The sequence below is a fragment of the Ornithorhynchus anatinus genome, chromosome 5, assembly GCF_004115215.2.
Source record: "Ornithorhynchus anatinus isolate Pmale09 chromosome 5, mOrnAna1.pri.v4, whole genome shotgun sequence".
In the NCBI taxonomy this organism is placed as follows: domain Eukaryota; kingdom Metazoa; phylum Chordata; class Mammalia; order Monotremata; family Ornithorhynchidae; genus Ornithorhynchus; species Ornithorhynchus anatinus.
This window is the reverse complement of record NC_041732.1, coordinates 33,019,122-33,045,222: the sequence shown is the minus strand read 5'-3', so window position 1 is coordinate 33,045,222 and position 26,101 is coordinate 33,019,122. Positions and strand designations below refer to the sequence as shown.

The 26,101-nt window shown below is 49.3% G+C and overlaps 1 protein-coding gene across 1 annotated transcript in view; it reads left to right on the top strand.

The window, feature by feature from the left end:
* PIWIL2 (piwi like RNA-mediated gene silencing 2) overlaps window positions 1-25,507 on the top strand; it is a 46,699-nt gene extending 21,192 nt beyond the window's left edge. The window contains exons 14-22 of the mRNA XM_039912003.1: window positions 546-655; window positions 1,870-2,058; window positions 3,111-3,212; window positions 3,827-3,943; window positions 4,140-4,228; window positions 7,439-7,544; window positions 17,391-17,644; window positions 17,855-17,962; window positions 19,166-25,507. Of these exons, the coding sequence (XP_039767937.1) occupies window positions 546-655; window positions 1,870-2,058; window positions 3,111-3,212; window positions 3,827-3,943; window positions 4,140-4,228; window positions 7,439-7,544; window positions 17,391-17,644; window positions 17,855-17,962; window positions 19,166-19,322 (1,232 nt within the window). The 3' untranslated portion in view covers window positions 19,323-25,507. The remainder of the gene's footprint in view (window positions 1-545; window positions 656-1,869; window positions 2,059-3,110; window positions 3,213-3,826; window positions 3,944-4,139; window positions 4,229-7,438; window positions 7,545-17,390; window positions 17,645-17,854; window positions 17,963-19,165) is intronic.
* The last annotated feature ends 594 nt before the right edge of the window (window positions 25,508-26,101 follow it).

Sequence of the window (26,101 nt, the reverse complement as noted above, 5' to 3'; positions counted from 1 at the left end):
GAGGGTGTTTATGTGTATGGGGTCGTTTGCCTTCTTTCCCCCTCCTCCACGCAAAGATCCCAGATGAAGTGTGAGTGCAGACAGCAATGGGGACTTTCACCTCTTGCCCCCACCTGTTCAGGCGACACCCAAGCGTATGGCATTCCCTTGGCACAGCGGACTCAGATAGAAGTTCGCTCATCCCCATTAGTGGCCTGGAATCAAGCATTATCTGATCCAAATGACCTGATTTTCTTTATAAAGCTTTTGAAGACCTCCCTCGGCCTTGGAATACCCCCTAGAGATTCTTCCTGCATTTCCTGCCCAGATGGGCACCGTTTTTCTCGGTCTCCATGTTGGCATGAACTGTTGACTACATTGTTTCCTTGACCCCCGATACCTATACTTTCCCCGACATGGCATCTCTCAACACACTAGTGAGGGCAAATCCCTGCAGCCGAGCGATGTGTTACAGTCACACCACCCTTGGCAAATAGAGGGCTCTGACTCTAAGGGATCAAAGCCATGATTTTCTCTCTCGGATTTTTAATTCGGTCTTTAGACAGAAGGGCGACTTCTCCCAGTGGAAAGGATCAACCTGCAAAGTTCTTCATTTCTCCCATCCCAAGAATTAAACTGGACCAAGGAGATAACTAGAGAAGCTTCCATCTCGACTGTAAGTGGTTACGTAGCGGTCACGAAAATGCCGTGCTCCCTCCAGGTGGGCGGAGAAGCAGCAAGAGGATTCTAGTTCCTCTTCTTTGTGACCGAGGACATCCACCCAAATTGTCTGGGGTCAGCGATCGTGTCCGGTGTGGTCACTGCGTCTCCTTGGCGCCGGCCTCAAAGCCGGCAGCACAGGTGCAGGCCCCAAGGCCACAAGCAATTGGAGTCATCTAGTCTAGGAGAGGGAATGGTTGCTGTTTGTCATCTGTGAGTTAGCACAGGTTTGTTTAATAGTAGACTCGACTTAGATTCGCATATTTTGGACACATAATCAGGAGAACGGATTCTCTGGAGAAGACACTAATGCTAGGAAAAGTCCAGGGAAAACGTGGATGAGGGACACCAGCACCATAACAAAGATAATGGAAGAACCATTAGAAGGGTTACAGATTATGGCCGAAAACAGGATGTTCTGGAGGAAGTAATAATAATTATGGTATTTGTTAAGCGCCTTTTATGTGCCAGGCACTGTACTAAGTGCTGAAAATATATCCAAAGAGTCGCTGTGAATCGGAAATGACTGCTGCCCCAGATTTGAATTAATCAAGGTAATATTATGGTATTTATTAGGCGCTTACTACGTGCCAAGCACTGTTCTGAGCACTGGGGTAGTGACGAATTAGATTGGACACAGTCCCTGTCCCACATGGGGCTCACAGTCTTAATCCTCATTTTACAGATGAGGTAACAGGCGCAGAGAAGTGAAGCGACTTGCCCACGGCCACACAGCAGACATATGGTGGAGGCAGGATTAGAACCCAGGTCCTCCTGACCCCCAGGCCCATGCTTTATCCGCTAAGGCACGCTGCTTCACCAGAGCGGGGGCAAAGGGGAAGTATATTCTTGGGAAGGAACCGCAGAACCCTGGGGGATTGAAAAGGTAGCTCAGAGCAGTCGGTTTGCAGCAGTCTGACAACAGTGGGGTCTGTCTGTTATGGGGCCACGATGAATGGCTTTGTTGTCCTAAAGGAGTTGTGACTATTATACATTATTTATATTAATATCCGTCTCCCATTCTAGACTGTAAGCTCGTTGTGGCCAGGGAACGCGTCTACCACCTCTGTTGTATTGTACCCTCCGAAGCACTTAGTACAGTGCTCTGCACACAGTAAGCGCTCAATATATACCGTTGGAGGTGGTGATGATGATGATGACTGTCCCCAGGTCCCCATGCATTTCTGGACACTGTTTTACCCTAAACGAGCGGTGGATCAAGCTCGCGAGCTGGTCAGCATGTTAGAGAAAGTCTCCGGCCCCATTGGCATGCAGATAAGCCCCCCTGCCTGGATAGAGCTGAAGGATGAACGGACCGAGACCTACATCCGGACCCTCAGATCCGTGCTGGGAGTTGAGGTGAGTAGGTTGTTTCAAACTGAGTAGACTCAGCGAAGCTGAGCAAAAGAACCTGCTCTCGCACACTCGACGGAGAGAATGCAGTTGCCGATCCTCAAGAAGCTGGGCCCTGCTCGGGGGAGGGAGTCACACGAAGGGTCGCGGTGCTAGGCCCCGGCCCGTTAACCATCATTTCCCACTTAGCATCACGAGTTGCCCTCTCAGACTTTCCCGTTTGTCCCTTTCCTTGCGGTCTCCTGCCCTCGGTGTGGTGTCATCACGTTCTTGCAGGGGGTTTAATTGCACGTTCTGGCTCTCAGTTTGGATTGTAGAAATAACATTTTTATGCCGGGAACCACCCTGTAAATATTCGGTTTCCAGCTCCTTGGACCCAAATGTCACTGCCCGGCCTGGTCGGGGATTTACGCTCAAGTCGCCCCGGTGCCAGGCTTGACAGAGTCCCCAACAACGGAGGACTTTGACAGTCATCTGGGTTCACTGGGTTTGGGCGAGTCATAGCAATTAACAGCTCAGCAATTCAGCTTGCCAATTTGTGTCTGTTTCTAAACAGGGGGATGGGTTTGGGACAGAGAGAGAAAGGTTTCCCGAAATGGCTGACTTGCTAAGTGAGGAGCCAACCCTGGAGTTGTGTAGAAGGTTGTTAGCCTCTTCTTGCAGTCACATGCCTTTTCTGTGGCACTCGTGATGACAAGTTTTGTGTCATTGCAATTTCTGATGCCCCACGGAGACTAGTCTCATGTAAAGAACCTTTTTAGAATAGGAGCATATTTGTCTAAGCTGGTCCTTCTGCTATCCCTTAGAATAGCAGCTTGGAACTGTTTTTTGTTCAATTTTTTTTTTTTTTTTATCTTGGGAAAAATCACTGAACTAAGCTGATATGCCTTTTGGATGAGTGTTTCCTTGGAAACTAAAATGCTCTTTTCCCCAGTTGCGGTCTTACTCTGATCAGTAAGTTCTAGCTCAACAGGGTGTGGTCGCCTTGACATGGCAGAGGCAGGAACCCGTCCTGGGCAGATCCAACCCTTCTGACTTGTCTGTTCTGCTTCCTGAAGGGGAAGGTGCAGATGGTGGTTTGCATCATAATGGGCTCAAGGGACGACCTCTATGGAGCCATCAAAAAGTTATGCTGTGTGCAGAAACCGGTACCCTCACAGGTGAGCTGGGATTGGGGAGTGTGCAACCCTTTCGAACCCTCGGAATGGAGGAAGAGGACACGGGTCCGAGCAGGACTCCAAAAATTTTGTCGGAACGCAGCTACGTATGGGCACCTCAGAGACTACGACTCTCCATTTCGTTGTCCTGGGTGTAATGTTTGCAACAGTCAGATTCACAGATTCATTTTCTGTGCCTAGCATCTCAAGCCCTTTATTCATCCCCCCCTCCCGGCCCCACAGCACTTACGTACATGTCTGTAATTTATTTATATTAATATCTCCCCACACACACACACACTATAGGGTCGTTGTGGGCAGGGAATGTGTCTGTTTATTGTTATAGTGTACTCTCCCAAGTGCTTAGTACAGTGCTCTGCACACAGTAAGCCCTCAATAAATATGATTGAATGACTAAACAAAGCCCTTATTGGACTTACTTTGAGAGGGGAAAGCGAGTTTTTCGCGCTGGGATTATTTACCCCAAAGTATTTCCCCCATCCTAGTATATAAAACCAAGTTGATCTAGGTGGAGAGCTGTTCCAGAAGCTAGTTCCCATTTCCAGAATAAATTGGTAATCCGCTTTCCCCGGCCTCTTTTGGTCCCTTCTTTGCAGGTCATTAATGCCCGAACCATAGCCCAACCTACCAAGCTCAGGAGTGTGGCTCAGAAAATCCTGCTGCAGATTAACTGCAAATTAGGGGGAGAGCTCTGGAGCCTGGACATTCCGCTGGTGAGTGGGCTGAGACCACATCCCCGGCCCTTTCCTATCCCACTTCTGTTTTCCCTCCCCAAGCTCAACGTGGTCTCTTCCTCTGCCCTTTGTGGGGAGTAAAAGCCAGGGAAGGGGGACCTGCCCCCCTTGACAGTCTTCCTTGGGCCTTTTTTTGAGGGGAGGAAGTGCTAAACGATCTCAATTTCTTTCACAGAAACAACTGATGGTGATCGGGATGGATGTTTACCATGACCCCAACAAGGGCATGCGTTCTGTGGTTGGCTTTGTCGCAAGCATCAATCTGTAAGTGCTCCTGTTACCCTGGTTCCACTCTGTCTTTTCACCACATCTCCCTGTGTTGCCTCACTGGAAACTCACACCTACTTAGGGACACTCATTTGTCCGGTAATGTGGTGGTTGGCATTTTGCTGCTATTTAAGGCAGGACCCTTGTCTCTTGATTTACGGTTCAGGGTTTCTCTCCCAGACCCAGCAGTCTAAACAGCATGAGTTGGAGACCGGGTGGTGTGTTTTTGAATCCGTAGTGTGGGCATCTCTTGAAGTCATAGGCAGCCAGGAATTGGAAGCTTGAGTTGTACCCGTGGAACTAAAAGCCCAGTGTTGTGAACAATCAGTCAGTCAATAAAAACAGTGGATTCGGTCAATCGATAGGATTCATCGAGTGCCACCTGTGTGCAGAGCATTGTACCGAGCAGTTGGGAGAGCAGAGTAGGGGTCGTAGACACAATCCCTGCGCTTGAAGAGTTTACGGTTTAGCAGGGGAGCCCGACCTAAAACAGAGACAATAGGAAGAAGAAATACAGATGTATGGGTGAGTGAGAGCTTAAGTAATAGGGTGTGTACAAAAGTGCTACAGGTGTGGGGAGTATACAAGTGCTCGGTTGGTGCTGAATGTTGGGCTGCTAATTGTGGAGATAAAAATAGAGGAGAGGAGAAATTAGGGAAGACTTCCTGGAAGAATTGAGGTTTCAGAAGGGCTTTGAAGATGGGAAGAGCTGTGGTTAGATGGCTATAAAGGGGGAGCTAGTTCCCGGATGGAGAAAGGATGTAAGGAAGGGTTCAGAGGTGGGCGAGGTGAAAGTGAGGCACAGTGAGTAGGTAAGCTTGAGGGGAATGTAAGCTGGGCGTGATGGGAGAAGAGGATGAATAAGCAGAGGGGTGAGACCTGCTTGAGTGGCTCAAAACTCAAAGCAGGAGTTTCTGTTTGTTGTGGCGAGCAATGGGTAACCAGTAGAAGATATTTGAGGAGACCTGCAGAAAAACAATTTGGGCAGCAGGATGAAATATGTGCTGAAGAGGGGAAAAACTGGAAGTAGGGAGACCAGTGAGGAGGCTGATAAAGTAGTCAAACTGGCAAATGGCAAGCACCTAGTTCAGCATGGTGGCCACTGGGATGGAGGAGAGGGAGCGGATCTTGGAAGTGTTGTGGAAGAAAAATCAGCAAGCTTTAGAACCAGACTGAATGTGGAATTTGAAAGAGAGGGTAGAGTCAAGGATAATGTGAGCCTCAAAGATGGGAAGGATGGTGGTTTTGTCAACTTTGATGGGAAAATTCGATGGAGGAGAGGATTGGGGAAGTAAGAGGAGAGATTGTTTTAGACACATTGAGCTTGAAGTGTTAGTCGGTCTTAGAGATGTTCTGGAGGCGAGAGGAAATGTGAGAGTTTGTGGTGGAGATGGTAAATCAGGGCTAGCGAGGTAGATTTGGGAAGTCATCTGCATAGAGATGGGAGTTCAAGCCAGGAAAGAGGTTGAGCTCCCTGAGAGAGGGAGCATAAAGTGATGGAGAAGGGGGCCCAGGAAAGAGCTTGGAAGGGTCAATCAATCAGTCAATCAAGTAATCAGTCCTATTTATTGAGTGCTTATGGTGTGCAGAGCACTGTACTAAGTGTTGGGAAAGTACAGTACAACAGAGTTGGTACTCGCAATCCCTGCCCAAGAGGAACTTAACATCTACGGGATGCCCACATTTAGCAGGTGGCATATGGAGGAAGAACACTCGAGACTGAGAGAGGTAAAAGGAAACCTAGGAGAGAATTATTTCTGTCCAAATAGGGTTAGAGAGTGTTACCAGGAGAAGGGAGTGGCCACAGTGTCTGAGACAACCAGGAGATATAAGAGGAGTAAGATAGAGGTCATCGGTGAACCAGATTTTTCTGGACAGAGCCTCAAAAAGGGATTCACCTTTTATCTGTGTTATCTATACAGAAGCCCTGAACTTGAATGGATTTCCATGCCTTGAAGTTGTATTGTCCATGGCCCTCTTCATGCAAGAAGTCCCAAAGTGCATTACTTATGTCTGTGAAATCTGCACCATTCATTTCTTCTACAGTAGCTTCAAGATTTCAGGGCTTGGCACGCAGAGATGGCACTCAGCATGGGCCAGGGATAAGCCAGGGAGGACGCTGCTTACAATAATCTTGGTCTTACGTGTAGGTGCATCAGAGTTGCCCTAAATGTGGTGTGATTGATTTGGGGTATTTTTGAATGATCTACTGGGTAATATTCATTCAGTAGTATTTTTTGAGTGCTTACTATGTGCAGAGCACTGTACTAAGCGCTTGAAATGTACAATTCGGCAACAAGTAGAGAAAATCCCTGGCCAATGATGGGCTAGATGTGATCAGCCCTATATATGCCCTCCAAAAATTGGCACTCAAGTGGCACAGACCAGTTGATCAGTCAGGCAGTCAGTGGCATTTGTTGAGCATTCAAAGCACTGTACTAAGAGTTGGTAGACATGATCCCTTCCATCAAGGAGCATAAAATCTAGTGGAAGAGGCAGACATTAAAATACATTATCTCTGATTCTATTTATCTATTTTTATTGCTTTTGTTTTTGTCCGTCTGTCTCTCCCGATTAGACTGTAAGCCCATCAATGGGCAGGGATTGTCTCTATCTGTTGCCGAATTGTACATTCCAAGCGCTTAGTACAGTGCTCTGCACATAGTAAGCGCTCAATAAATACTATTGTATGAATGAATGAAATTACAGGTAGAGGAAGCAGAAGAGCATACGGATGTGTGCGTGGGTGTTGTGAGTATCAAAGTGTTTAAGGGGTAAAGATCCAAGTCCATAGGTGGCAGAAGGGAGGGTGAACAGCGTGGTGAAGTGAAGGCCTCTTGGAGGAGGTGTGATTTTAGTAGGCCTTTGAAGATGGGGAGAGCGGTGGCCTTTTGGAGAAGAAGGCGGAGCGAGCGCCAGTCAGAAAGGAGGACATGAGCGAAGGGTCGACGGCGAGAGAGATGAGATCAGGGAACGGCGAGTAGGTGGACATTAGAGGAGTGCAGTGTGTGAGCTAGGTTGAGGTAGGAGATGACTGAGGTAAGCAAAGAGGGGGTGAGCTGATGGAATGCCTAAAAGTCAATGGTAAGGAGTTTCTGTTTGTTGCAGAGATAGATGGGCAGCAGTTGGAGATTTTTGAGGACCAGTCATAAAACTTGGAATGTGTGTGCTCCCGTTTCATTTCCTCCATCTTTCTCTCCTTCACAGCTCCTTCACCAAGTGGTATTCCAGGGTGGTTTTCCAGATGCCGCATCAGGAGATCGTGGACAGTCTGAAACTGTGTCTGGTGGGATCTTTACAGAAGTTTTATGAGGTGAGGGGGAATAGGAACTCTCTAGTTGGAAGGTGTCTGTGAACTCCTTGGACGTCCTCCATAAATTCCAACAGGAAATCTGATTTGGTGACAAGAGTCTCAGATGGAAGGTGTTTCACCTTTTCAACGAGCTCAAAGTCCGGCAGTCGCTGCTGAACAAGCGGCATAAAACCAGCCGCTTCCACACCTCTGCTGGAACTCTGCTCCTCTCCAAGAGCCGGTGATACCCTCCAACTCACTGTCTTTATCTGGGGATCTGGGAGGGGAATTTCAGCAATCAAAGGGATTCCTGAATTTGTCTGACTCCAAAACACCCTTATCTTTGCTGGCTTGGTGCTTCTCCTCTCCCTCCCAGGGAGTCAAGTGCTTCCCTGAATGGGAGCTCTAGGAATTCTTGCTCCAGGGCCTGCCTGGCCGTGGGGTTTGGCACTTAGTTCTCATTAAGCTAATAATTGTCTCTTGGCCCTAAAGGTGAGAGAGCCCATTAGACTGTGAGCCCGTCATTGGGCAGGGATTGTCTCTATCTGTTGCCGAATTGTACATTCCAAGCGCTTAGTACAGTGGTCTGCACATAGTAAGCGCTCAATAAATACTATTGAATGAATGGCCAAAACCTGAAAAAGCAGTGTGGCTTAGTGGATAGAGCACCGGCCTGGGAGTCAGAAGGACCCGGATTCTGATCCTGGGCTCCACCCTTTGTCTGCTGTGTGACCTTGGGCAAGTCACTTCACTTTTCTGTGCCTCACTTACCTCATCTGTAAAACAGGGATTAAGGCTGTGAGCCCCATGTGGGACAGGGACTATGTCCAATCTGAGCAGCTTGTATCTGTCTCAGCAGATAGTAAGTGCTTAACAAATACCATTTTTTTTAAAAAATAGTCTCCAGAGGAAGTCCTGACTTGGTGGTTTTCAACCGTTGCCATTAGAGCAGGTGATTTAACTTGTTGCCATTGTCTTTCCAGGACTGAAATTAGTTTCTCTGCACTTCCAGTTCATAAATCTCTGAAGAGGTCCTTTCCCACTAATCCCCCCCCCCAAACTTGCCCCACAGACAGTTTTAACCCCATTCTGATAGGTGTGGTAAATTTCAGCAGCCAGGAATGCAGCGAGGCCTAGGGGATAGAGCACAGGCCTGGGAATCAAAAAGACTTGAGTTCTAATGCCGCCTCTGCCACTTGTCTGCTGTGTGACCTTGGGCAAGACACTTCACTTCTCTGTGCCCCAGTTACCTCATCTGTAAAATGGGGATTAAGAATGTGAGTCCCATGTGGGACATGGTCTGTGTCCAACCTTGTATCTACCCCAGCGCTTACTATGGTACCTGACACATAGTAAGAGCTTAACAAGTGCCACAAAAAAAAAAAAGATGAAGTGAGAGCAACCTAAGAGGAGGCAATAATAATGGAGACCACCCTGGATGTAAAGTTGGGGCTCCTGAATTTTACTTCGTGCTCTGCCACTGAAGTGCTGTGTGATCTTGAAGAAGTCATTTCATTCATTCAGTAGTATTTATTGAGCGCTTACAATGTGCAGAGCACTGTACTAAGCCCTTGGAGTGTACAATTCGGCAACAGATAGAGACAATCCCTGCCCAATAACGGGCTCGCAGTCTAAACGGGGGAGACAGCACAGCAAAACAAAGCAAAACAAGACAAGCAGTCTAGCGCAGACATCATCAAGATAAATAGAATCAAAGAGATATACACATCATTAACAAAATAGAGTAATAAATAAATAGAGTAATAAATAAACAGTGCAGAGGGGAAGGAGGAAGAGCAGAGGGCGGGAGAGGGGGGAATGGGGAAGGGAGGAGGTGCAGAGGGAAAGGGGGGCTCATTCTGGAAGCTTCCTGGAGGAGGTGAGCTCTCGGTAGGGCTTTGAAGAGGGGAAGAGAGTTTGGCGGAGGTGAGGAGGGAGGGCGTTCCAGGACAGCGGTAGGATGTGGACCGGGGATCGACGGTGGGACAGGGGTGAACGGGGGGACCGTGAGGAGGTGAGCGGCAGAGGAGCGGAGAGTACGTAGTGGGCAGTAGAAAGAGAGAAGGGAGGTGAGGTGGGGGGGCAAGGTGATGGAGAGCTTTGAAGCTTTGATAGGAAACCACTGGAGGTTTTTGACATGCCCAGAGCATTTCTGTAGGAAGATGATCCAGGCAGTGGAATGAAGAATAGACTGGAGTGGGGAGAGACAGGAGAAAGGGAGATGAGAGAGGAGGCTGACGCAATAATCCAGTCGGGATATTATGAGAGCTTGTACCAGCACGGTAGGAGTTTGGATGGAGAGGAAAGGGCGGATCTTGGCGATATTGTGAAGGTGAGACCGGCAGGTGTTGGTGACGGATTGGATGTGTGGGTGCGCCTCAGTTTTTCCCATTTTACCATGGGATAAAATAGACCCCCATCTCAGATAAGGTATAACATCTTTTCATTGTATTTTAAGCCTAGTGCTAGCAGATGCCTTGTAAAGGAACAGTTATTTTTCATCTGCGTCTTGGGCTAATGCCCTAACTTCATTTATAATGGATGGAAAAGGGGTATATTGTTAGAGCTAGGGGGAGTGCTTCTCAGTTCTGGGGAATTTGAGCCTCTTGTTTTATGCTCGCTCTTTTGAGGAGGTCATCTTGCTCACCTAAGAAGGTGAGGACTTTTGAAAGTGAACAGCCTTGTATTTCCAGGGTGTTCTACTGAAATACCCTGTGACCATTTCCCATTTAATATTCCAGAAGGGGAATTCCTATCTGCCCAGCTAAACCTTCTGTTTTTAAATTTCCTGTAATATCTCTATCTTCCTTGTCTCCACTGTCAGTGGACACTGTCAGTAGAAGAAATCACACAAGTACAAGATGTGGGCACTGCCCTCGAGGAGCGCAGTCGATCAGTTTTATTTATTGAGTGTTTACTCTGTATAAAGCACTGCACTGAGTGCTTGGAAGAGTACAATATAACAATATATCAGACACATTCCCTGCCCACAGCGACCTTACAGTCTAGAGGGGGAGACAGACAGTAATATAAATAAATTATGGATCCGTACATAAGTGCTGTGGGGCTGGGATGGGGGATGAATAAAGGTGCAAGTCAGTGTGACACAGAAGGAAGTGGAAGCAAAGGAATTGAGAGTTTAGTCAGGGTAAGCCTCCTGGAGGAGATATGCCTTCAGTAAGGCTTTGACGGGGAGAGTAATTTTTTGTCAGATATGAAGAAGGAGGGATTTTGGGCCAGAGGCAGATCGTGGGTGACAGGTCGTTAACGAGATAGATGAGATCGAGGTACAGTGAGAAGGTTGGCGTTTAGAGGAGTGCATTGTGCAGGCTGGATCGTAGTATGAGAGTAGTGAGGTGAGGTAGGAGGGGGCAAGGTGACTGAGTGCTTTAAAACTGATATAAAGCCAATATGAAAGGGGGCACCAGCAGACACAATTCACCGAATACACTCAGTTGTCTTATAGTGCGGAGGTTGTGTCCTTTCAGAACCTCGCCTTCTGGAAATCACAATGTAAGACTCACTCCACATCTGCCCCTGTGAGATGTGCGCAACTGTTTCTTCCCACACGGCATTGCACTGGATCCAGGCAGACACACATGTTGTCGGAAGCACTTTCTCTAGTTCTCTCAGGGTCGATCTGAAGTGTGTAGTAAAAGCTTGTGTCCTGGTGGAACCGAGAGGATGAGGAAGAGCACAGGTACAGCAAATGACTAAAGCAAAAGTAGGCAATTGAATACCAAACAGAAATACTAGAGTGCTAAGGTGGTAGAAGGAGTAGCCTGATCAGGGAAGTAGGGGATTGGCCTTGACTCTGCTCTCTCGTTCACCCCACACATCCAATCCGTCACCAGAAACTGCCGGTCTCACCTTCACAACATCCCCAAGATCTGCCCTTTCCTCTCCATCCAAACTACTACTTTGCTGGTGCAAGCTCTCATAATATCCCGACTGGATTATTGCATCAGCCTCCTCTCTGATCTCCCATCCTCCTGTCTCTCCCTGCTCCAGTCTGTATTTCATTCAGCTGCCTGGATTATCTTTCTACAGAAACGCTCCGGGCATGTCACTCCCCTCTTCAAAAACCTCCAGTGGTTGCCTCTTAACCTTGCATGAAACAAAAACTCCTCACTCCTGGCTTCAAAGCTCTCCATCACCTGGCCCCCTTCTACCTCACCTCACTTCTCTCCTGCTGCAGCCCACCCCGCACGCTCCACTCCTCTGCCGCTCACCTCCTCACCGTCCCCCGTTCACGCCTGTCCCTCCGTCGATTCCTGGCCCACGTCCTACCGCTGACCTGGAATGCCCTCCCTCTTCACATCTGCCAAACTCTCTTCCCCTCTTCAACGCCCTACTGAGAGCTCACCTCCTCTAGGAGGCCTTCCCAGATTGAGCCCTTCCTTTCCTTCTGCCCCACCTCCCCTCCCCATTCCCCCTACTCCCTCCCTCTGCTCTACCCCTTTCTCTGCCCCACAGCACTTGTGTATGTTTGTATATATTATTTATTACTCTATTTTATTCATGATGTGTATATATCCATGATTCTATTTATCTTGATGGTATTGATGCCTGACTACTTGTTTTGTTTTGTTGTCTGTCTCCCCCTTTTAGACTGTGAGCCCATTGTTGGGCAGGGATTGTCTCTGCTGCCGAATTGTACATTCCAAGTGCTTAGTACAGTGCTCTGCACACAGTAATTGCTCAGTAGATACAAACGAATGAATGGGGAGTAAGGTGGCTTTTGAGAAGGGCTGTTAAGGAGGGGTGGGACACTGTTTGGCAAATTGGAGTCGAGAAGGGCAGAAGGCTTGATCCAGTGGGTTAGAGAACCTTGAGCATAGTACAGTTAATGAGTTATCTTGGAAATCAGTCAATTGTATTCACTGAGCACTTACTGTGTGCAGAGTGGAAGAGCAAAGAGGGAGCTGGGGGTAGCTGAAGGCTTGCAAACTTAGGGTGATCTTTGACTCTTCTCTTCCCTTTGTCTTCCACAGTCAACCTGGGATTAAGTCCCTCAGATCCTTCCTCAAGAATACTTCATTAATCTGTTTGTTTGTCTCTTCACTCTTCAACAGGCAACGATCCTAAAATCTACCTAGCATCAATCCTAGAATCAACAGCCTCTTTGCTGCTCTGCCTGCCGTTCCTTTCTCTCCTTTGCAGAACACTGGTCAAATCTCAGCATGGCTTAGTGGAAAGAGCACAGGTTTGGGAGTCCGAAGACGTGGATTCTAATCCCAGCTCCACCATTTGTGGGCTTTGTGACCCTGGGCAAGCCACTTAACTTCTCCGTGTCTCAGTTGCCTCATCTGTAAAATGGGGATTAAGACTGTGAGCCCTACATGGGACAACCTGATAACCTTGTATCTACTCCAGCACTTAGAACAGTGCTTGGCACATAGTAAGCACTTAACAAATACCATAAGTATTATTATTCATTCATTCAATAGTATTTATTGAGCGCTTACTATGTGCAGAGCACTGTACTAAGCGCTTGGGATGAACAAGTCGGCAACAGATAGAGACAGTCCCTGCCGTTTGACGGGCTTACAGTCTAGTCGGGGGAGACGGACAGACAAGAACAATGGCACTAAACAGCGTCGAGGGGAAGAACATCTCGTAAAAACAATGGCAAATAAATAGAATCAAGGCGATGTACAATTCATTAACAAAATAAATAGGGTAACGAAAATATATACAGTTGAGCGGACGAGTACAGTGCTGTGGGGATGGGAAGGGAGAGGTGGAGGAGCAGAGGGAAAAGGGGAAAATGAGGCTTTAGCTGCGGAGAGGTAAAGGGGGGATGGCAGAGGGAGTAGAGGGGGAAGAGGAGCTCAGTCTGGGAACGCCTCTAGGAGGAGGTGATTTTTAAGTAAGGTTTTGAAGAGGGAAAGAGAATCAGTTTGGCGGAGGTGAGGAGGGAGGGCGTTCCAGGACCGCGGGAGGACGTGACCCAGGGGTTATCATCTCATCACGCTCCTCCTCAGCGTCTTTCAGCTACTTCTTGTATTCAGCCCCAGCTCTCAGCCATTGGTTTTTAGGCTTTTCATCAGTGGACTTCGTGTCCTCTCCCACTACGCCTCTCATGGTGCTCTCTGCTGCCTTCACGCCAACAACCTCAGCATCCCTTGCACTCGAGTCTCATTCCTCCCACCGTTCTTCCCACTTAAAATACTCTTCTCTCTCACTTGGCCAAATCACACCCTTCCCTTCTTTCACTACCCTCCTCAGAGTCCACCTCCTGCTCAGAGCCTTAACTATCGAAGAGCCCCTCTCTCTTGGTCATTACATCTACTCGTGTAAGTACCTAAAACGCTTGGTATATATTGGAGTTATTTTAACCCCTGCACTGTATCTAAATGCATTTTTGATGCGTCACATTGTTTTTCTTCACCGCAGATTATTATCTTCTCTAGGATAGGGACCCGGGCTCTTTATTCATCTGTTTTTTCTCCACAGCATCTAGTACAGTGCCTCGCACAAAGTAGGCCCTAAAGTCATCCTTTTAATGATGAGGATGGTAAATCTTCCCTCCTCCCCTGCTCTTCCTCCCTTTTCTCCTCCCTCTTTGCCCTCTATCTCTTTTCCTCTTCCCCTCCCCCGTCACTTGGGAGCACATTGCCGTCTCCCTCCTGTTCTGGCCACAGCTGTCACCTCCTGTTCCTCCTCTCCCTTGCTGGCATGGATCCATCGTGCCCTGCTGAAGATAAAGCCGAACTGGACTCACTTCCTCTTCTTTCATCTTTACTTGGCTTCAAGTGCCGCCACTTCCGTGGCCACTTACTACCACAACCATCTCTTCTCCTTCCCCAACTCCTGTTTCCCCCAACGGCCGCTCACCCCACCATCTCTGCAGCCAAGTAGGATCTCAGCTGCCGCATCACTTTGCCACTTCTCGGGAACAGGAGAAAGGACACTACTGTATCACCGTTGCCATTTCGGAAACCCGAGCACCGCCAAGCTCAAGTCCTGGGAAAGGGAACAGGGAGTTGGCTGGGAGGTGCAGTAGGTCAGTGTGAGGCTAGGGGAGAAGCATGGAAGCTCAGGGGAGGAAGAAAGAGAAGGAAGCCGGGGAGAAGGAGCAAGGTATTTTGTTTGTTTTTTATGGTATTTAAGTGCTTACTTTGTGCTAGTCACTGTACTAAGCGCTGGGGTAAATATAAGCTAATCAGGTTGGACATAGTCCATGGACCATGTGGGGCTCACAGTTGTAATCCCCATTTTACTGGTGAGGGAACTGAGGCACAGAAAAGTTAAATGACTTGTCCAAGGTCAAACAGCAAACAAGCGGCAGGGGCAAGATTAGAACCCAGGTCCTTCCGACTCCCAGGCCCATGCTCTATTCTGCTTCTCGACCTGGCTGTCTGGACTGTAGAGTGGCCTCATGCTGCAGTCTCCACTCATCAGGGCAGGGAACTTTCTCTTCCACGGTGCCTGGACTTTGAGCACCTGGTAGCCACAGTGCTGTCATCCCGCTGTCTTTGCAGGTGTCCCATCTGCCCAGAAGCGGGAAGATGGAGGTGCAGTAGGCTGAACCCCAAACCTTAGGTGGATTCTCCCGGCTACCACCGTGCTGCCCCCTGGTCTTAGAAAAGGGCCTGGAGAAGCAGCAGAAGACTCTGGGGGAGAGGGAGGGCAGCTGCAGTATAGGCTGGGCCTCGAGATCCTGCCCCTGGAGGGGTGGAGGAGACTTGAACAGCAGGAATCATGGTAGTGTTTGTTAAGCTCCGACTTTGTGCCAAGCACTGTACTAAACACCGAGGTAGATACAAGATCATCAGACCAGACCCAGTCCTCGGCCCATGTGGTGCTCGCAGTTTAAGTAACAGTGGGACTAGGTATTTAACTCCCATCTTATAGGTGAGGAAACTGACGCACCAAGAAATGTTTCAGATTGTGAGCCCCATGTGGGACAGGAACTGTGTCCGATCTAATTATCTTATAGCTGCCTCAGGGCTCAGTACAGTGCTGGGCACATGATAAGCTCTTAACAAATATCCCCGTGATATTTACTGAGTTAAGTGATTGGTCCAAGGTCACATATGAGAGCTGAGATTACAACATGGGTCTCCCAATTCCCAGTTTCCCCGCTGTTTCCACTAGGCCACACTGCAGTGTTTTAAGTTTTTGATGCCATGGTATAAATTGGTTTCTTTTGGCCAGCAGTCTCCAAGGAGCCAATGGGAGCAGGAGCAATTCTGTTGTCCAAAGCCTAAAGCGGTGAATTCTGAGTCAGAATTGGGAGGTAGCATTTAGCTCATTCTTTGATCTCTCGGACTTGCCTCCTCAGCCTTTGGATATTGATCCTGAGCAAGGTCTAGAGCTAGAGAATCGGGCTAGAGGGGAGAACTGTGAGTTTGTGGCTTCGTGAGGCGAGTGTGTCCTGTGATGAATACCCTCTCTTGTTAGCCAGGTATGCCTTTTTCTGAGAGGAGTCAATGATCATTCGGTGGTGCCACGCCTGGTTTGAACCCCGTCACACCTCCCTCCAATCACCAGGCTTTATGACTCAATTCTGACCCATACTGATAACAAGAAGGAGAGCTATCAAAAGAACCTAGACCCTGAACAAGGTGGTTCTGTAGCAGGACAGCCTCATTCTAGGTGCCTCGATGCCAGGAGTTGGTTGCCACTTGGAAGCAGACCTCTCTGCCCTGTTCTTAGCACTTCTTACACGTGGATTGCCTCTTTGATCAGTCAATCAATCATATTTATTAAGTGCTTAATGTGAGAACTCTATTAAGCTCTTGGGAGAACACAGTAGAACAATGAACAGATACATTGAGCTCATAGTCTAGAGGGGGAGGCAGACATTAAAATAAATAAGTTATGGATGTGTACATAAGTGCCGTGGGGTTGGGTTTGGGGAGAATAAAAGGAGCAAATCAGGGCTGTGCAGAAGGGAGTGGAAGAAGAGGAAATGAGGGCTTAGTCAGGGAAGGCCTCTTGGAGGACATGTGTCTTTAATAAGGCTTTGAAGGTGGGGAGAGTGATTATCTGTCAGATATGAAGAGGGAAGGCTTTCCAGGCCAGAGACAGGATAGGGTGGTACTATTTACACTGACAGGAAAAATGGGGAGGAAAGCGTTTGGGAGGGAAGATAAGTTCTGTTCCGGGCATGCTAAGTTTGAGGTGTTGGCAGGACATCCAGGTAGAGATGTCTTGAGAGCAGAAGGAAATGCGAGACTGCAGACGGGGAGAGAGAGTAGGCCTGGAGATGTAGATTTGGGAATCATCTGCATAAAGGTGGTAGTTGAAGCCATGGGAGTGAATGAGTTCTCCAAGGGAGTGGGTGTAGAAGAATAGAAGTGGACCCAGAACCGGGCCTAACTTCTCTTCCAAGCCCCGTGGCTTTGAGAAGCAGCGCACTTAGTGGATAGAGCAGGGGCCTGGGAGTCAGAAGGACCTGGGATCTACTCCTGGCTCCGTCACGTCAGCTATGTGACCTTGAGCAAGTCACTTAATTTCTCTGGGCCTCAGTTATCTGTAAAATAGGGATTAAGAGCGTGAGCCTCGTGTGGAATAGGGACTGTGTCCAACGTGCTTAACCTGTATCAACCTCAGCATATAGTAAGCCCTTAACAAATACCATAGTTATTAATGATGAGTCCAAGCCTTTCAGAGTTGGGACTGAGAGGGAGCTGACTTGTGGCAAACCTGACCTCCAGGATCCCAGTTGGGTTCAGACACCCACGCTTAGAACAGTGCTTGGCACATAGTAAGCGCTTAACAAATACCATCATTATTATTACCTGGCGGCCCCAGCCCGAGGCAGGCAGGCCTGCGTCAGTCTCTCTAAAGACTTCAGTCTGGCTGTCCCTTCACCTCTAGGCCGAGGCCCTCACCTCGTGTGCTCTTTTGTTTCAGGTGAACCACTGCCTGCCGGAAAAGATTGTGGTGTACCGGGATGGGGTGTCAGATGGCCAAATGAAGATGGTTGCCAGTTACGAGGTCCCCCAGCTACAGATGTGCTTCGAAGCTTTCGATAATTACCAGCCTAAGATGGTGGTGATCGTGGTTCAGAAGAAAATCAATACCAACTTGTATTCAGCTACCACCGAGCACTTTGTGACCCCCGCCCCGGGCACCGTGGTGGACCACACCATCACCTGCCGTGAATGGTGAGTGAGTGGCCCTCTGCTTGCCTCTGGAGGTGCATTTCACGTGATATATTGGTGGAGGGAAGGAGGGAGATGGTGGAAACCAAGAAGTTGCCGTGAGTTACATCAGCCAAGGGTGTAGCCCCCTTCTCTGGGTACCGCCCTAACCAGGCTTTATCCTAGGACCCCTAATTCAGCCCTGTTCACCACCTTGGACTTTCTCCCCGCCAGGGTGGACTTCTACCTGCTCGCCCATCATGTCCGGCATGGCTGCGGCATCCCCACCCATTATGTCTGCGTACTCAACACTGCCAACCTGAGCCCAGACCACCTGCAGAGGTGAGCTGGTGGGAAGCATGCCTCTCTCACTTTAGCTGTAGCCACGGAGTCAGCTAGGCACTAGCCAGCGCTGCCCACCCCGGGGTATTTCCTCACTGCATTTTGCAGGGGCCTCCAACCCGAGGCAGGGCCATCAGGATAAGGGGTTCGGGAGTGATGGTTCTGCCCTTAAATCCCTCCTCCGTCTTCATAAACGAACACCCTCTCCACCACAATCCCCCTCTACCTGCTGCTTCTCCACACCTACCCGTAGGACTCTCTGCAGTCCTGAGCCCTAAGGATCACCGCCACTCCTTTTGGCAAGCAGGACTCTGGGGAACTGCTGCCAGATGGTGCAGCAGAAAGAGGGGCAATTGGGGAGGGTGCCAGCGACTCTCTTGAGGCATCCCTCCAGACTCCTGCTGGTCAGGCGGTTTGAACCCCCCCCACTCTAAGGTGCACAGTCAGGTGTGGTTGCCAGGTGGATGGAATGGCTCTGGTTTCTTAAAATATCTGGGTGACTGGGTTTACTCTAGGGGTGGAAAGAAAATTTGGCTACATGGGGCTAATTCAGCTGTCTCAGTGACCCGGTCAGCAGCCCTCCATGCTACACCAGAGGTGGCCAAGCCTCCCAAACTGAAGAGCCACAGATCAAAAAGGGATTCCTTTAACTGGATCGGCGAATGGGGATACATGGAGGTAGATGGGGTGGTAGGGTGGTGGCGAGGGGCAGCTAGCGGCCGGGTGTCGCCACCACTTAAAGAACTGGAGCAAGTGGCCCGCTGTGGTCCACCGAGGCAACGGCAAAGCTGTAGGTAATGAAACTGACGGCCGTACGCGAGCCTCTCAGCAAGTGAAGAGCTGCGGTTTCACTTCCCTTTGCTCGGCCAGTGCTCGTGGCTTTAATTGCCCAACTCGCCCGATCCTGTTCTGCTTCAGCCACGGGCATACCCTGGTGGGAATCTGCCTTACTCTGCCGCTGGCTTGGTTCTGGCAGAGGCGAGCCGGAGACCCCGGAGGCGAAGGGGCTCATCCCGAGCTGCTGGCTTCGGTTAGTTGGAAAGCCACAAACAATTCCACTCCATCGCCTTAGCGGTTTTACCTGATCTCTTCCACTTGCTGGAGTTGAAGGGAACGGGGGGTTGTGCTACACGTTCCCAAGAGGAAAGAGAGTCCTCCCACGCCGGAGATTTTTCATCGTTCTGTTCTGTTTTTGGCCTCCAGGTTGACTTTCAAGCTTTGCCATATGTACTGGAATTGGCCCGGCACCATCCGGGTCCCAGCCCCCTGCAAGTACGCTCACAAGCTAGCTTTCCTGTCCGGCCAAATCTTGCACCATGAACCCGCCATCCAGCTGTGTGAACAGCTCTTCTTCTTATAATGCAAAGAGTCAGTCATCGATTGGGAAGGGACAGGTAGTCTCTGTCCGAGGCTTGGGCAGAGACCCTCAGTTACTCTTCTTCCAAGAAAATCAGGGACTAAAGGAATTAAGTTTGGTGAATAACGTTCCCCTTTCCTCCCCAGTAGCCCAGTGTTTTACATTTTATATTTGTCTTAGTTTTAACTTCTTACTCCTGAAGGACTCCGGGCTCATTTTCAGCCCTAAGAATGTGCCCCAGGAAGTACCGTGTCCCATGGGAGAGTCGAGGAAGGAGAAGGAATGGGAAAGTGTGGGCCGAAGTGAGTAGGAGCCTGCTGTGGAAATTTCCCATCCCACTCTTGTCACCTCTGATGCCTCAGGCAGGAGCTGAGGGGAGTGCTTTAAGCTCAGGGGGGATATGGCCAGTTGGAAGAGGAGGACACGAAGCCAGTGAAAGCGGAGTTTCCTAAGGAGGCAATCACCCGCAGTGGCAGGCGGAGAAACCAGTACCTCAACCGGCCGAGCTGGTCCCTTCACGGTACCCGGGACTTGACCACATCTGGTGCTAGGCCTAGTGTCAGAAAAGGCAGACTGAAAAATCTGGAGTCCCTAAAGAGCCCGGGTCATCCAGTTCGCGGTCTGGGAGGCCTGCCTCTTGCATTCGGTTCCGTTGGGAGCAGGTGGGGTGTTAGGGTCCAAGGGTCATCTGAACAGGAATCAGAAGTGTGTTCATCCTGGAAGTCTCCTCTTCCGTTTCCCACCTGTCAGCCAAGAGTAAACAGCAAAAAATTCCCATTTCAGTGCAAGGGTCTAAACGCTTTTGGAGAAATTCAGCAGCGAACCATGACTCTGCCGCGTGTGTGTCTCAGCTTCTCCCACCTCCCCGCGGCTTAAGGGTGGGTGTGTCAGAGTTTGTGAACCCAGCTGCATATTGACCCACATCGCTAAGTTTTGACCCACTGTCCCTCCTGCTGGGCTTGCCGTCTGCCTCCTTGCACAATGGTCTCTCTTCCCGGCTGTTGGGTATTTTTGCTAGGAACCCTTCAGTAAGCTGATTTTAGCAAGCGCAGTGTTCATACATATCAAAGTCCAGGCATTGCCAGGAAGATGGGTGTTTGTCTTCTCACAAAAATTAGGGACAGTATGTTCTTGCTGGCAAATGAGTTCCTCTTAAATTAGGTTCGGGTTAATTCCCATAAGAGGAGGGCCCAATTTCAGAAATCTGTCCCCAAAATCCTGCCTCTAGCACTTTCCCCTCCCTCTTCCTCATTTTAATTTTCTCTATTTTTTAAAAAAAACCCACAAATGTTATTTAACTCTTGGGGGTAGGAGGGCGAGGAGAGAGGTACATTTCACTTGCCAACATGTTGAAGGGAAATTTGGGTCAGCTAACACCAGGGAAAAAGCCTAACCAAAAAACTTCAGGGCTGGAGAACAGGGTCCACAGGAAGATAGGAGATGGAAACACTTCCGTTCCTCCAGTACTTTTCTGGTTTGTTTGTTTTTTTGGGTGAAGGAGGTGAGGTGACAGACCTAGAATTTTAAAACTGCTCAGCCACAAACATGTTGAGTTGCAAATGTATATCATACCACTTTCTTCTTCTCCCTGCATTTTGAATTTTCCTCTTGAGGTGACATTTCCTGAACCGTTGTCTGTCCGTCTACAATTCCCTAAGTAATGCGAGCACTTTCCCGCTTAGTTTTAGTTTTAATGCCAAACGATTGGGAGGGGGGAAGAAGTCCACAACAAAAACCACTTGAAAAATGTGCAGTTCTACTCAGTCAAATGATGATGTGTCTTTACTAGGGTGCCTTTCCTCCAGCAAGCTCAAGGGCTTTGGGAGAGTCCTCCAATTGTTGTCTTCCCCGGAGGGGTCACCCTTTCCCTAGCTGCCAAGGCGGTGTGATTTCTCAGAAAGTGCTCATGGCAGGTGCCTCTGCCTGGGCACAAAAGGGCCTGTATTTCTCACCTTCCTCCCCAGCAGGCAGCAATTTTCACTGAACTAGGGGAGAGCCAGCTCTGAAGACACTTGGCCCTTCTGTAACTGTTGGATCTCAAAGTACTTTACAAATGTTAACCCACCTCTTGATTCAGCATTTCTCACCCATTTTCCAAAGCTTTGTCTTGATGGTCTGACATCGCTGACCATTAGTTTCAAAGTCTTCGGGTTCTAGGCTGCACAGAGTGGAGTCAGCAGTGGTCTCCCAGGTATGCAGTTCGGATAGCACACCTTGGAGGGATTCGGAAACCTTCCCGTCACAAGTCCGCTCCGGTATAACACGTTTCTCATGCTAGGACAAGTAGATTTGGTGTAGTGTAGGGAGAAAAGGTCATGTCCCCTGGCGTGGAGGCTCGTTGCCGCAACCTTACCGAACCATGCCGTGCGTGCTTTTGTTTGTTTGCGCTTTTGCGAGCTGACAGTATTAAATACAGTGAAGTAACAGTGAGTGGCAAGAGTTCTGCAAGTAGTGGGCAAAATAATACAGGAATTGGCTCCCAAAATGTCAGTCATGGAGGTAGCTTTGAGCCATCTACCCATTAATACTCCATTAATTCTCAATGAACCAGTGGTTACTAGAACACAATTTTCCCACACTTGGAAAAGCAGAAATTAAAGTAGAAATAACTACAGTGCTGTTAAGTATTGCCATTAAGAGTTCGTGTTTTCTTGACAGACTCCACCCCACAGTTTCATTCCTAGGAGGAAAGGGAAGGCAGAATGTGGAGCCCATCTGTGTAGTATGCTGAGTGTGAAGCATTTCTATCCCTATAGGCCGATTAAAAATAATACACTAGAAAGATTCTGCAGCATTTCTGACCAAATTTTAAGTTTCGTTGTAGCCTGGCTGGAAGGCAGATGGCCTGGTTCAAATTCAGGAACTTCAGTGAGTGATTTTCTCTCCCTGTCACCTGGGCCTCAGTTTCTCCCTGTGCAGAGTAAGGAAAATAGCCTCTCCCCCTCCCTATTTCTCGGGACTGTTGGGGAATGAAAACGTTGAGGATGATGGATGAGTCTCAATCTTAGGTCTTAAGCGATGAGCAAGAGAAATTAGGCAGAGTGCTTTGAACTCCTAGGAGAAGAGAGCATTTTTGGAGTTGAGCTCCCTGTGAGCCGGGAATGTGTCTACCAACTCTGTAGGATCGTACTCTCGCAAGCAGTACGGTGCAGTGCTCTGTACATACTAAGTACTCGTTCTCGGCACTGATTGATCGATTTCCTGATTCTGTTGGTAGGCAACTTGATTTTAGCCTTGGTCTTGTTGCTGTTCAATTGACGATTACTTATTCTCAAGGAATCAGCCGAAGTCTAGGCTATCTATGTTTCGGGGTTTTTTTTCTCCATTACAATGGCGACAGGAATAAGGGGCCATTGTCTAGGCCACTTCCGCTCTGGAAATTTGTGTTCTCTTATTTTGGCCATGATAACAATGCAAAAGGCCAGGATGCTTGTTTGGCTTTCCCCCTAAAGCCTTTTTAGCTGCTCCATGGGAAGTGGGAATCGAGTTAATCAGACAGTGGTATTTACCGAGAGCTTACCGTGGGCAGAGCACTCTACGGAGCAGTTGGGAGAGTATATTACAGGAGAGTCGGGAGACATATTGTTTGTTCGCTGCCCAAAAGGAGCAGCATCTGCTGGGATAGCCTTCCCTCTGTGGGCCTGCCACCTGAAAGGCCAGGCCAGGGGGTCCCACAAAAGGCCTGACCAGGGGGCCCGACAAAAGTCGGGTTTCCTGCCAATAGAATCATGGCAGGAAGAACTTTGGGGAGCCCAGTGCAGAGCCAGTCAATTGGAACCAGGGGGAACCAGGACCCGATCCCCCAGAGCAGCTGCCTTTGTCAGACCTAGAGAAGGGCTGCCTCTGGGAACTCTTGGAGGGCTCTCTGCAGTGTGGGCAGCTGCGGCTCTTTCCCTCCACCCACTCCCGCTCAGCACTGCACCAAGATTATCTTAGTGAGCTTGTGTGCTGCACCTGCCCGGTGCCCACATAGGTCTCCTTTTCCTGCCATTTCTTCCCCCCGCTTGGAACACTTGACCTCGCCCCTTCGGAGGCCCACCCCCAGTCGAACTCTGTCAGAAAATCTGGTCCTGGATATTGGTGCCAACGCTTGAGTGGGGCACATGGGGGGAGGAGAGGGGAAGCTAGCTTTCCTAGAAAACCACTTCCCTTATAGCGATTTGGCAAGAGAAGCTGGGGCTGCACCTCCTGCCCCTCTTTGGGAAGTGCTGAGATCATTTGAAGCCGGCCGTGCTGGGAGCCAGGGCCGTGCTCCCCGGAGAGGAAGGGACTCCAACCCTCAGGCAGTCCCCTAAGACAGAGGGTTGCCCCTTCCACCAAAGTCCTGCCAAAACAAACCTCCATCCCCAACTTCACCCCACTCCAGACCACACAAAGTCAAGTGTTTCAGGGGTGGGTTTTTTGTATGTGTTTTTTAAGCGCTTACTATATGTCAAACACTGTTCTGAGCGCTGGGGTAGATACAAGTTAATTAGGTGGAATACAGTCCCTGTCTCACATGGGGCTCACAGTCTAACCAGGAGGGAGAACAGAGGTTCTGCCTTCCTCCCAAAGACTCTCGCCCTGTCCTCACCTGCAGGATGCAAACTTTCCCTGTGCCTCTTTTGGTGGCTTTTGGATCAAGTTGACGAAGGACCTGAGGGAGAGCTTTGGGAGGAAAGCAAACCAAAGCTTCCAACCTTTGCGCCTAAATATTGCATAGTGTCAGGTTCTTGGCAGTGTGGAACGGTACAGATGATGGACTATAGAGGCATCTAAAATGCCCCAAGCCAGGAGTTCTCGTGCCCTTAAGTAAGTAGTAAGAGGTTAGATATTTCCGCAGGAAGGCCGTAAGGAGAGCCCAGGAAGGGACAGAGAGAGGAGTAAAAGGAAAAAAGAAGGTGGCCATTAGGAACCAGGACTCCATGTCCCTTTTGGGTCTGATACGTTGTTAATGATTGATTGTATTCTTCTACTGGATTACCGATAGAGGCTTATTGACTTTTATTGTCCTGTCACACACTACCTGTGTGGACTTTGGCAGCTCTTGCCACAGCCTGGTTGCGAATAACAAGCAAAAAACCATCGAGAGGCCTTTGCAGGGAGCTGCGGCCATGTCCTGTCCTCCCTGTACTTTGGACGATCCCTTTGGCAAATGCCTTGATTCTGCATCCACCCCCGCCCCCCAGCCTCCGACCCTTCCACTTTGGTTGCACCTGCCTCTCAGGAGGGAAAGCGCGGATGGGTCGGCTTCTGCAGTGAATACCCAGCTTTAAAGGATGGAGAACAGAACTCTTTGGAACGGAGATCCCGTCCCAGTTCCAAGATCCCCGGAGCTGGATTGTGCTGGGAAATGGGTTTGAAGCATCCCCCCCGACCTTTAGGTCTCCTAGGTGCCAGAGTGAGCTTTCCCGTAAATGGCTTGCGCACTCAGACTTCAACCAAGGCCGGGTTGGCGTCCTCTCTCGAGCAGATCACGGGTGAGAGAGTGATCGGGGAGAGCCTTTGACCAGGCTGTAGGACTTTCTTTTTACTAGGAGCTCAGAGCCCAGATAATCTGGTCAGGATAAGCGTAGTCTCTCTGTAAATAGGTGATAAGTGTTACTTGGGCCTAGAATTGCAGGCTAGCTGAAAATCTGGAGCTGTCTCTGGTCAGAGATACTCATAGGCCCGGCTGGGCCTAAGGTCTCTTCAGGGCTCTGTAGGGGGTAAATGGGGCTAGCGTCAAATGGCAAGGTAAGTGCAGGTTTTTGTTTTTTTCTGGGTCCGAAAGGCACGTGACCTCACTGTCCAAGAACAAAAACCGTAACAAGCTAGATCTTTTTCAAGGCCTTGCCACCCAAAGCCAAACACGCTCAGAGTCTCGGTAGCCAAGCTAGAGAAAGGCAGTGTCCCCAAGGTGATTAAACTGAGCCACAGAAAAGCAGGAGGTGCCGGAACACAACTTATGAGGAGCTCTCCATTATCCCAGGGAGCTGGAACCTCTTGAGCTATCCTTCCTCTTCCAAGAAGCCTTCTCTGATTAAGCCCTCTTTTCCCCTACTCCGTCTCCCTGCTGTGTCATCTGTGTACTTGGATCTGTACCCATTAAGCATTTACTGTTTGCCCCATCCTGTGCCCCAGGGCACTAATGTTCTTTAGTTGTATTAATGCCTGTCTCCCTTACAGTCTTCTAGGCTGAAAGCTCATTGTGGGCAGGGAACGTGTCTACTAACTCTGTTGTACACTCCCAAGCGCTTAGAATAGTGCTCTGTGCATAGTAAGCGCTCAATAAATGCCATTGATCGATTGATTGACCTCCCTCATTAGATTAAAAGCTTGCTGTGGGCAGGAAACATGTCTTCCAATTCTGTTGTATTCTTCCAAGTGCTTTGCACAACAAGCACTCAATAAATGCAGTTGATTGATTGATGCCGTGTCATTCTAGAAACTTCGTCGCCTGGAGAGGGAAACACAATCTTTTCTGTACAAAAGACCATAGATCGCTAATATTTAGAAGGCCAATGTGGGGATGGGAATAAGAGAGAGGGCGACTTTTATTTGGAGACGGGCAGGAAGCCCTGTAGCCCCACGGAGTGCAGCTCCAGAGCTCCTTTGGCTGATAGTCTTCAACTGGATCCGGCGCCAGCCGACGACAAACTCAGCCCGGCCCGGTGGGTGGGCAGGAGCAGGAGCCTGCACGCTCGCTCGACTCAGCTCCTTTTTTTATCCCATCCCTGATCCAGTGCCCACAGGCCTCTCCGAGTCCCCGGCGCCCACCTCCCAGAATCTGCCAATCGCTCTCTGATGATCCATCCCCTTGG